Source organism: Lissotriton vulgaris, chromosome 4_1, assembly GCF_964263255.1.
Source record: "Lissotriton vulgaris chromosome 4_1, aLisVul1.2, whole genome shotgun sequence".
Taxonomy (NCBI): Eukaryota; Metazoa; Chordata; class Amphibia; order Caudata; family Salamandridae; genus Lissotriton; species Lissotriton vulgaris.
Window position 1 is genome coordinate 1,628,033,699 of NC_141691.1, and position 12,576 is coordinate 1,628,046,274.

The 12,576-nt window shown below is 41.9% G+C and overlaps 1 protein-coding gene across 1 annotated transcript in view; it reads left to right on the top strand.

Annotated features, from left to right (window-relative positions):
• Window positions 1–12,576, top strand: part of CRISPLD1 (cysteine rich secretory protein LCCL domain containing 1) — a 280,007-nt gene that overhangs the window by 88,411 nt on the left and 179,020 nt on the right. The window contains exon 4 of the mRNA XM_086965901.1: window positions 7,402–7,534. Within this exon, the coding sequence (XP_086822027.1) occupies window positions 7,402–7,534 (133 nt within the window). The remainder of the gene's footprint in view (window positions 1–7,401; window positions 7,535–12,576) is intronic.

The following is a 12,576-nucleotide window of genomic DNA, read 5'->3' on the forward strand; positions in this document are numbered from 1 at the left end:
TTCAATTGAAACAATCTTGCTAGCATTTTAATAACCAAGAATAACTTGTTTTGTGCTTGCAGGATCTAGCTCTGAACCTCAATGATACAGCCTCTACTCTGTCCTTTGAAGTTTCTTCTGATCCTCAACTCAGTATTTGAGCATCCCAGCTATCCTTCTATACCCCAAAATCAATGAATGGTAACGGCAGACCAGAAGACTGCTGAAATGGTAAATCCTAAAAAAGTCGGTCATTCTGAAAACTCGCAATTCTACTGCAGTCTGTCTCAGGGAGTTTATGGTGGCAGCAAGCAGCAGGTGTAGCTTTCGGATGTGGCCTCTTGGTGCTTGCCCTTACCAATGAAGACTCCGACGTACAGGGATGAAATTCTGTCACTTATGATCACCAATACTTAAATCATAGAATGACTCTTCAGTGTCTGATGCAAAATGTCAATGACACTGCCAACACCGCAATGGCTGACAGGAAATGGCACTTTGCCCCACTTTTGTATGCTGCCCTATCTGGTAATACAAAATGAAAATGACAATGCTAGCAAGCAGTACCTAAAGGGATTTGACCCAAAATCCCTCTGCATGTGTCTAGTAGACAAGCACACTGTCACAGAAACATAAAAACATTATTTCCCCTGGTAACCTGATACTGGAGAGCTCCACCTACGTGTGTAAAGTGTTACATTTACTACAAAGTGTTACAGTAAATGTTCACATGTGGATTTACTCGCATGAAAATGTAATCTTTGTGAGTAGGCCCCATAGAGGTTCAGCGAAAGCCAAAGAGAGATGAAGAATGACTGATTTTATTCAGGAAACAATTAGTACACATGTGTGTCACTTAGATACACAGAAAAGTAGAAATTAGTTTTGTTTACAATTGTTAGGAACCAAACAAAGGTGGCCTTATAACCTACACCTGCCCGGCTTCACTGGTTTATGCCAGCCAGCTAAAATGTCCTATGAGTTCAGCAGCTTATCCACTCCTATTACTGCATGGCACACAATCTCACACACACACACATATACACACACACACACACTAATCCATTCACTGATGTCTGTGCAGACCCAGTCATATAAATGTTTAGCAGACCCGATGTACCGGTGAGAAAATTAACTGATCTGCATTTTGTAGTTACTATGGAGGAGTCTTATTTGGTTTCCTAATTAATCACAAAAATGTTCTACCAAGTACGAATGGCTATGATCTACCACATACCAGTACTGAGAAACAGCTAGTAAACCTTTTTTATTTCCTGGCTAGGTGAGGATTATAGTGTTGTGTTAAAGAATTCTAAAGGGTTCATTCTAAGTTATGCTTTCATGTCAATCTTTCATGTTCAGCTTTATATCAATACTCTGACTAGAAACAAAAAAACAGCCCAGCTAGTGATTTAAGATTCCAAGTTTGTGGTATGTTATGCTATGCTTATTTGAGTGGCATGCATATCATCCGGGGGAATGGGGGGATGGAGGAGGGAGGTTCCCGGAACAACCGTTGCAGCTTATCGTCATGAAACATTTGACTTTCATACGTGACTAAACAATTATTTTGCAAGGATTTCCACCTACAGTACCATACTACTAATATCCCTTTTCTATCAATGTTGATGTCAATTAATTATTCCTAGCAAAAGGTCTCCGACAGCCACCCTTGCCTAAAAATTATGGGGGCAGATGTATCCAGTGTTTTGCATGTCGCAAATGCTGCAAATCGCAATTTCGCAGCGTTTGCGACATGAAAAAGTGCAATTGGCATGTATCAAAGAAATCGCATCGCATATTAAGAATTTGCATTTTTGCGAATTCTTAGTGTGCGAGAAGTGATTTTTCGCAGAATAAATAGCGGTTTCTAATTTTGCATTTTCCTAAGTTAGCGAAAATTGCAAATAAGAAATTGGAAGGCAAGAAATCGCATCGATATGTAAGAAAAATTTGCAAATTGTCATTTCTCTAAAATCGCAATTTAAGAAATCGCTATTAACACCAAGTAGAAGCAGGTGGTAAAAGAAAAACGCATAAAAATGCTCCCAGAATGCATTTTCTTTCTTTCCAAAATGGCGGAACTGTACCTGATTGCCAGGAGGCTGCGCATTCAAGATCTTGCCCAGAGAGAACAAAGACAGGAGAGAATCTTTAGAATACGCATTACGCTGTTCCAGCAGACTCAGGAGGAGATCTATGAAAAATACAGGCTACATCCTCACACCATTCTTGACCTGATAAATGAATTGGAACCTTTTTTGGCACACCCTACAGGCAGAACACAATCAATACCAACACATGTGCAGGTATTGTGCTCTCTGCACCTTTTGGCTTCTGGCTCCTTTCAAACTGTAATTGCAGAGGTTGGTGGAGTGTCAAAGAGTGCCCTATCACGTTTTTTTCATGTCTTCCTGGACGCAATGCTAAGTAGACTCCATCATCATATATATTTCTCAAATACACAGCAAGCCATACAGGAAACAAAGTTGGATTTCTATCAAATTGCAAGATTCCCACATGTGATTGGATGCATAGACGGAACCCATATTGCCATCAATCCACCTGCAGCCATAGAATATGTTTTTCGGAATAGAAAAAGCTACCACTCGCTAAACATCCAGATCATATGCAATGCAAAAAACATTATCAATGACATTGTAGCAAAGTTTCCAGAGAGTACACATGACTCTTACATCTTCAGACATAGCGCAATTCATAGACGTCTCAGTGCTGGTCAGTTTGGAGATGGATACCTGCTAGGTAAGTAATACACATGCAAACATCCATCAATATGGAATGGAACATACAGTTACTTTTTTCTCTCTAACTTGCAGGTGATAGTGCCTACGCAGTGCGTGATTTCATACTTACCCCACACTTAAATCCTGCAAATGCAAGTGAAAAACGGTACAACAGAGCACACCGGTCCACACGTGGGGTAATAGAACGTACTTTTGGAATCATGAAGAGCCGTTTCAGATGCATACACAAAAGTGGAGGTACATTGCAATACAATCCTGAGACATGTTGCAAAATTGTGACAGCATGTGCAATGCTGCATAACATGGCAATTCGCAAAGGCACAGAAATTGAAGTGAGTGACTCTGACACATCTGATGATGATGATAACCCTCCACCAAGAATGTCAGTGGCAGGAGTAAGAGCCATGGCTGGCCGTCAAAGAAGGGCAGAGATTACACATTATTATTTTTAGGTAAGAAAAAATACTAAACACCAATAGAAGTTTGCTATTGTTCTTTTAATTCACAACATGCAAACAGTTGTACTATATGTTAGACTCATTTCTTCAAATTTTTGTAAACTAAAATATCCATACGTGGTAAAGAAAAGAAAAAAACTGTCTCAATGAATTTCTGCTGCATAGGTTATTGAACACAAAGTAATTTTTTACTCTGGCGGGTGAAAGCATGCTGCTCCTGTGGAGGCATGGCCCCATGCTCAGCTCCGGTAGTGGAACGCCTTCCACTTCTGCGTTGTACCAATATGTTAGTTGGGGTAGGGTTGCTACTACTCCTACTGGAGTTGTCCTCGCTTTCTCCAGAGCAGAGGAGAACGCTTGCACCTGAGTTGGTGGTTTGCATGCTTTCCAAGATTAATGTCATTTTGTCCACACTCTTTGCAACTGCACGTGTGCAGTCACTTAATTCTCGCTGCATGTTGATACTGCGACGTGTGAAATTGCTGGTGACTGCACATAGCCTGTTGATGGCTTTGGTGTATGTATGCATTCTATCCTGCGCAGCCTGTGCAGCCCTGTTTCGTGCCTTTTCAGTTTTAACAAGTGTCACGCAGAGTTTGTCAAATGAAGCAGCCATGCTTTCTTGGTTTTGTTTGATTTTAGTAGCTGCCTATTAATTGATCTCAGTGCCTTATGTTGTAGGCGCTGCACCTGAAGCATGTTCTGCTTAAGGCCTGCGAACACTGTGCCTCCTTCACTTTGTCCTGTGTTGCTCCCATATGCCTCCAGACAGAATGAGCATGCCCTCCTTGGAGTTTGGGATTGCTGTTGTGCGTCTTGGGAGGACACTGTAACTGTCTCATTGGGGACTGATTCAACTTCAGAATTTTCATCCTGTCCCATTGGTTCTATAGGTGGAACACGTCTGCGCTTCCTGTGTATGTTCAGATGTTGTACACGGGCATTAGTGACTTCATCTTCATTTCCTGACGTCACATGAGGAGGAGAAATTTCAAAATCATTCTCTGTCCTGGACTCACTTATATGTTCTGTGGATGTAGAGTGCGACATATGAATTTGTGTTCATGTAAAATTACTTTTTTTCATAGCAGACTACTACTTGTACTACACTGCTTCAGCATGCCAAAGTACTACTTTGTAAAATAACATGAGTTACTATGATTAAGAGTGTTACTATCTCAATAGGACTACCACTCCCATAATGCATTGCTCACTCCTTGTTTTACAGTGTAAGTGGACTACTATTTATCTGACATGCACAGCACACACACACATTCTTTGTACACATACATGGATGCAATTTGCATTCATCTTACCTTGTGTAGTTGCTGTGGGTTCAGAGCTATCAATGGTAGCCACTCCACTCACACTTTCAGGTAACAGTGTGGATTCAATAAGTTCCTCATGGGGTGTGGGTTGGTCCACAGCAGAAGTTCCACCACCTGTTTGGTTTGCCTCTTTGATCCTCTCAGCAAGTCTTTCTTTGGATCTGAGTCTCATGTCATACCACCTTTTTTATTTCCTCAATGGAGCGAGTGGTGACTCCTACAGAGTTAACTTTCGCCTGGATCTCCAGCCAGATTTTTCTTTTCCTGGAGTCGGGTACTTTCAATGCTTTTTTGCCAAACAGGTCCTCATGGTTACACACCATTTCTTCAATGAGCACTTCTTGCTCCTTTTCAGAAAACTTCTGCTTTCTTTTCCTCTTTTCCAATGCCATTTCCTCCTGTGCCCCCTGTGACTCCATTGCTCTCCAAACAGGTCTGCTCTGCCTCAGCACACTCTTCCAACTGCCACTGGGTGTGGCTCTGGGTAGCAGGTGCAAGCAATCACTGGAACTTCCTGGTTGTGATGTCATCAGACTGTATTGCATGATTCCCGTTTTTGCGATTTCTTAAATTGCGAAATTCGCAAAATTAGAAATCGCAAAAAAATCGCAAATAATTCTGCGATTTTTAAGAAATCGCTAATTTCTCTCAGAATTCTTCTTACATACCATTTTGCGATTCCGAAATTGCGATTCGCAAAAAATCGCAATTACGGACTCGCAAAATGGTTTTATGATACATCTGCCCCATGGTTTTTACAAAATGTAGGCCTGAAACTTTATGGTAGTCACTCAAGAACATTAAGCGAGGTGCTGAGAGCAAGTGACTCAAAAATGTGATAGTTCATTACATGGTAGACTGCCATCATGATATCAAGAGTAAACTATAAAACAAGTATTTGCAATGCCGTAGGTCTCACATTTGCGAGAGTTTGGGCTATTGGCATGGTAACTCCCATTGCCTTTTTTTATGTGGTGCTTAAATAAAAGGCAGTGTCATTTACAATGCCAATAGCTTTAACTTTAGCAAATGCGAGACCTATTGCAATGCAAATGCTTGTTTGTAAAAGCACCCTGTGTCGTGCTTTTACTTTACTGGCGGCCAAGCCCCTTTCTTCAGTTGCCCACATCTAACAAAAGGTGTGCTGCTGCCATTAAAGTGAAAGAGCTGCGTGGGATGCATTTACACAAAAAAGCATGTTTGTTAAGTTGAAAAAATAAATGTTTTTGTTTTTGAGTAAAAGCGTCCCATGTTGCGCTTTCACATTAATGGCAGCCACACCCCTTGATATAGAAGCGGGTCATCTAAAGAAAGGTGCCCAGCTGCCATAAAAGGCCAGTAGGTTGGTGGGGAGGGTGTTTCAGGTATTGGCAGCGAAGTGGGAGAAGGATCTGCCTTCGGCTGTCGTTCTTCGGATGCGGGGTATAGCGGCGAGGGCGAGGTCGGCAGAGCGGAGCTTGGGGGTGGGGGTGTAGATGCTGAGGCGTCTGTTGAGGTACGCTGGGCCGGCGTCGTGGAGGTCTTTGTGTGCGTGGATGAGGAGCTTGAAGGTTATCCTCTTGTTGACGGGGAGCCAGTGTAGGTCTCTCAGGTGGGGGGTGATATGGCTGCGGCGGGGAATGTCGAGGATCAGACGTACCGAGAGGTTCTGGATGTGTTGCAGCCGTCTCAGGAGATGGCCACTGCTCCTGCGTAGAGGGCGTTGCCATAGTCCAGCCTGCTGGTGACGAGGGCCTGGGTGACTGTTCTTCTTGTTTCAGTGGGGATCCACTTGAAGATCCTACGTAGCATTCGCAGTGTGTTGAAGCAGACTAAAAACATTAAAGAAAATAATGTTCACAGAATGTACATAAAACAGACTGTGTAACAACACAATTAAAACGTCCAATCTTCATGGTGGACTACAAATGCAGACTAGGTGGTACTAAGGATGGACTACTAAGCCTGTTCATAAATCAAAAGCAACCATTTAGAACGGACAGTATCGGTAGCCAATTGAAAGTTGGGCGGAAAATGGGCAGATATTAAAGTCCATACCTGAATACAGCATGCCTCAGGGAGCAGTGTATGCCCTACCCAAGCTAGAACTACAACAATTCTGATATATTGCCCCTATTATGCAGATCTAGCACAAGATATCAAAAAGGGCAGAGAAGGGTCATATTGAATTGGATGATTTAAAAACATGCATTTCTAGAGGTTGGCTTTTGAATATCCAGGTATTCAAGTAATAGATGAGCAATAAGCAGAACCATATCTTATTAAAGGAGACATTTGCATCTTCACTGTACGAAGTGTATAAACTGAACTGGGTCTCTAGGTCTTCAACCCTTATCTTTTTGTTAGTACCTTTAGATTCAATTAGCTGTATTATCTTTGACGCTGCTGTGGATGTTCTACGTTCTTGGATTTAATGTTCACAGAAATTTCTAAACTCTGCTTGTACCATTACACATTGACTATTTTCCAACTGTACCTCCTAGTTGAAATTTTCTCTAAAACACGTTAATTTAGAGGGTAGTTACGTCTCCACAGTTACATAATTTGGTCATTACACTAAAGAATTAAAAGTTTAGTTGGTCGTGCTCGATTTTACAACAAAATATTTTTGTATATTTTTTTTGTGTGAGTACTAGCCTATTTTCCTAGCGGCATAATACATGGTTTTTACAGTTAGCAATCGTAACAAAATTTACTTAGATGAGGTATTGTTTTAGATTCTAGATTATACATATATTTTAGACATTTTGAAAATACACACATCTGTAATTAAGGTAGATAAATTATTAGCAATATCATTTTCATAATACAATCGAAGGGTGGTAAATGTGAATTGCTGTTAAAAATCTTTTTGTTGTATTTCATAAACAGATTCAGACCTCCAACCTACCATGTTCAGGCTTGGTATGATGAAGTGAGAGACTACACCTACCCTTATTCACAGGAATGCAACCCGTATTGTCCATTTAGATGCTCCGGACCTGTCTGCACCCATTATACTCAGGTAAATTACAGTGAGCGCTTATTAGACTATGCTTTGCATTTTAAATATGCATCTTGCTCTTGCTCGCTTGGATTATAAAATTTAGAAATTCACAGCAGAACAAATATACTTTTGCGCAGTCTAATGTTTTGGAATGATTTTGATTTTAACTGTGCAGTGCACACCTGGGTCAAGATGCCTCTGCGAATAAATGTGGAGTATGGGTCAATACAATATTTATCTGGACCTACAAGCATGGCTATGACAAGCTTTGAGATTTTGAAAGATATACATTTTTGCCTCTATCTCTCACTTATGACGCATGTCAGGAAACGTTCAACCATCTAAATCATATCCCAAGTAAAAAACCCTGGTTGATGAGAATGTCTTCAGCTTCACAGTCCATGTCTTCGGTACCCACTGACAGTCCTAGAAGTTCATATCCAGTCAGGTATTGAGGACTTTCACAATGACTATTCATGTGACACATCTCAATACTGTAGATCTAACTGGGGGCTATTTCAATATTTATTGGTTGTGCTGCACATTTTACGCAATTTAGCTCCCCAGGCAACATCGAGTACCTATGACTAATATATTTTTTATTTTCGCCATAGAAAAGGATATATGTCAGAATTCTCTTTATGTAATATAAAATCCCTCGGATGTCACAGAAAATTCCCTTGGGTCACAGATTAAGACATCACGGAATGGTGTAAATCTAATGGTGCTTAGATAGCAGTTGACGAAGAAGGCATTAGCTGCTTTTCTGTAATCTCTGTCTTCTTTAGCCCAAAAGAAGCATATTCATGATCATACTTTCTTGTTTGTAGAAAATGCATCAAAATATTTTTTTGAAAAAAAAATAGTTTGAGACTGCCTCGAAATATTACAATGCCAGTCTCTTTCACTGGCAAACAAATGGCATTATATAAATGAAGTCAGACTACTACCATTATGTGTTAACACACGCATGCAAGAGACATAAGTGCCATTAGTAAAACATGTAGCCACTCTTAATCATTAAACCCATATTACTTTCAAATAGCGTAGATGCTGTGACCTTGCTTGGAGGCAGAAAAGCCAACGAGATGAAAAGGGATAAATTCATGGCAGTTTATACAATCACCTCTGATATTTTAGATAGTCCATAATTTTTTTTTTGATAACGAGTTTATGCACATGAAAGAACAATAAAGAGCCTTTCATTTCATATTAGATGTAGAAAATTTTTGTGACGAAAAAAACTCTATAATTTAATATGAGATCTTGTAACCTCCCTCTATTCACGTGCTCAACACTAAACATGTTTTAATATAAGGAACAATTATGTAAATTACTGTGTTTATCTCATTAACATTCATTATGGAAAGACAATATTTCTGGCTGCATCCAGCTTCTAGGATCATCACCAGCAACTTATGCATAGGGTCGTGGATGGGTTATACAATCAGTGTAATGTTGCTCTATATTACGTAGATCAGTAGCTTTATAGACTACACGTATGATTAGTTGGTTGAAACAGCTGGTAACCATTGCATGTCCTCTTTTAAACACACCAAAGGTGATGGGAGGATGCTTGCACTAAGTCTAACCTTTGGCAATCTCTCGGAGTAGCATTCCTTCCTGTCGTTCTTTTGCCCAACATGCCACCTCAGTTTGGACCCAGTCATATGCAAATCAGTCTTGACCCTGCTTCAGTAGGTGCAGTCCAGATCACCTACAGGAGACTGAAGTTTGTGCCTCCATGGAACACCAACAAATGGTTATTATTTTTGCTAAGTTTTTATCTAGTTGTAATTTATAGATATATTCCGATTTCCTTTAATTTTACGATAAAGCCAACCTTCCCAAGTAGAAAATAACATTCCTGCCATTTCATCTTCAGTAGTCTTTTTGAAATACCAAGAACTTTGACATTTGGTAGGTATGTACAGGCCCAAACTATGCTACAGTAGCATCTTTGAACGATACATAACACATCATTTTGTGACTTGATGTTCTAATGGTATTAAAATATAAGCTGACACGTATTTCACCAAATAAACTGCGATATTCCTCAGGCCAGATATCAATTCTCCTGACACACAGAAACAGTACAAAGGATTTCTACATGAATCAGAAGCTAAATGGATTGAGAGGCAAGATGGCACCTGAGTAGCAGCTACCCTACGCTGCTCCTCGATCCAACCACCTAGCAAGCAAGGGAAAAAGGCGCTACTGATGGGAAGGAACTGCCAGTAAAATACTCTCGTTACTCGCTGCCTGCCTGGCCGAATCTCCGCAAAACTCACTGTATGGGCCGTCTCTGTATCACCACCCGTGTTGAGATTGCATGGGCTAGCGGACCTGAGGTGCGGCGCGGAGTGAAGGGACAACCAGAATCTGAATCAGTGTGGCAATCTCGAGCTGTACTGTCCTGGGGTCTCCCACATTTCCAGCATCACCGATCCGCATCGTCCTGCAGCCTGTGGTGACGTGGCTGCTCTGCCCAGCTCGACCAGCAGCTGGAGAGCCCTCTGCATACTGGCAAGGAACAGACAGAGGCAGCAGCTTCAGATCCGGGATCTATTGTTGGAGGAAGAGAAAGATACATTGTTACCATAACTCCTCAGCTGCTACAAGTTCCAGGGCTAAATAAGTAAGAATGACGGGGAGAGCTGGGGGGAGAACAATGAAGGGAAAAGACTGCAATTTGCCTGTAATAGTGGTATGTGACAGGACTGACATGGTACAACTAAATCAAGCAGATCCTTTACCGCTGCACCCAGAAACACGGGGGCTAAAAGGCAAGGAAAGTAAGGAGTGTACCGAGCCTCTCAAACTTAATTCCAGTGAAAAGGAGAAGTTGATGGCTAAGCAGGCAAGGAGGATACAAGTTAAACAAAAAAACAGCAAATCTACAACTAATGCTCACGCTCATGTATCTGACTCGCAGCCATTAATATCTAATGTCTTCAGCCCTGTGGTGGAAGAAAGAGCGCGCAAGGAACAAAGTATGGCAGGACTACCCAGTGGACATATCGACCCAGACACCTCTGTAAATACTAAAAGGACCTCATGGGAGAACTCGCTGGAAATGCCTGCGCCAAAAACTATAGCACTGGTCCAACCCACTTCTTCTCCAGGCGCAACCCCCGTTCTATCATTGGGTCTAAATAGTGTATCACCTCATGACGACTCTTCTAGTACCCCACTGGTTAGTCCTCATAATCAGGATTTAAGAACACTTGAGACAGAACATGGGGGGACCCCAAACTACATAAATACCGAACTCATGCCAAGCATTCAAGTTACTACAGAGGAGGACCCAGCTAACTCAATAAGCTCTGCCACACAACGATGTGAGGATCCCAACAGCAGCGAGAAAACCCCCTCTGTTACTGAAGACTCGGAGAGGTACGAGACCGGCATCTCAACATCTAGTGATGGAAAGATAAAAGAATGGGGAAGCTCAGACTCGTGGGGCTCAGAGGAATCCTGGAAAGATATTGCCTCAAAAAAAAGCTGGAAAGGAAAAGGAGAAGACAGAAAAAACAAAGTCGCCGCACGAGTAAGGAGTCCACAGATCAAGGAAGCGACACTGAACTCAGATGGGATTACTCATCCTCTCAATTTGTGACTCCCTCAGATAAAACAATCTGCTCAGGTGGCAACTCCACAACCATGGAGAATTGGAAAAGCGTGTGCTTGGGCCCACCAGGAACAAGGAGGAGCCTTCTCTCGCTGACGTCTTGAGCTCAATCAAAAGCTTTCAGGACGAGGGCAAGATAGATAACCGTAAAAATGGACAGGCCACTCAAAAACTACAGGGTGCAATCCGGAAAGTGGCCGTACATGCGCGGAGATCTCCGAAAGAATGACCTCTGTAGAAGTACGCAGAGAAAATCTGGAGAAGGACGTCTCCTCTCTCCAAGCGCAGGGTGAGGAGCATGATGGTATTGTAAAGGACTTAATGCTGAAGATCGAGGACCAGGAGAACAGATCAAGGCGCAACAACCTTCACTTTCTGGGTATCCCAGAAGGAGTGGAAGGGAGTGATTCAAGGGCTTACATGATCACACTCTGTAAAGGCGCGTTTCCAGAACTCCAATCCTGGGATTGGGACCGAGAAATTCAACGAACACATCCCTTCCCATTAACTCCCTCCAAACGCTTTGGGACATCAGCACAGTATCCTCGTGCAATGCTAGTATTCCTTGGTAACTTTCTTCTACGCCAGTCAAGTTTTGACCTAGCACTCCCACCAGCAAGAGGGAATTCAATGGTGTTACTTTCTTTAGCAGGCCTGATTTTGCCCACGCAATAGTTGAGCGAAGATGGAGGATGCGACAGCTCTTCGTCCCTTTTTAGAAAATTGGGGCGACCGTATACCTACAAAACCCGGCTCAGCTAAAAATCATCTTAAATGGGGGCAGTTTCTCTTCAGAAATTCAGGCACAGCCTTATCTCCGGGAGATTACAGAATCTAGAAGAGACAAAACCAAGAACTAAAAACATTCTTATTCCCTTATACTCTAAAGTTGAGAATGGATATCGATGGAGACTAAGATGGAAATCAAAAGGAAAAAACTTTTAGCTCGCTATAAATATCAACATAATTTAGCAACTGTGAGGTTAATAGGATGCTCTTCTCCTATCCATTTTTTTTTTTTATTATTTCTCTTCCTTTTTTTTTCTTTTCTTTCTTTCTTGTGCAACTAACAGCACAGAGGGTCGGATCGAGGGGGGTGGGATTGGAGCCCCGACTGATCAGATGCCCTCATCCTGGTTCATGATGAACCAGGTAGCCTCAATGGGCGGTGGAGGGTGGGGGAGGGGCTTTTCGGGGGCAGGACAGGGTTGAGGACAGGGGGGGAGTTGGCATCATGTAAGCTAGCATGTAAGGTTGTTTCTTTCTTTTTTAGACTCAAGTTGTTTAAGGTCAAGCTGTTAAAAATACGAGATCTTGCTTGGAGAAATTTAGATACATTTATTGAGTAAACTACGCATAGCAGCGATCAATGTGTGTGGTCTTAATGATATAAGGAAACAACGAGGCACATCTGATATCTTATGTTTGC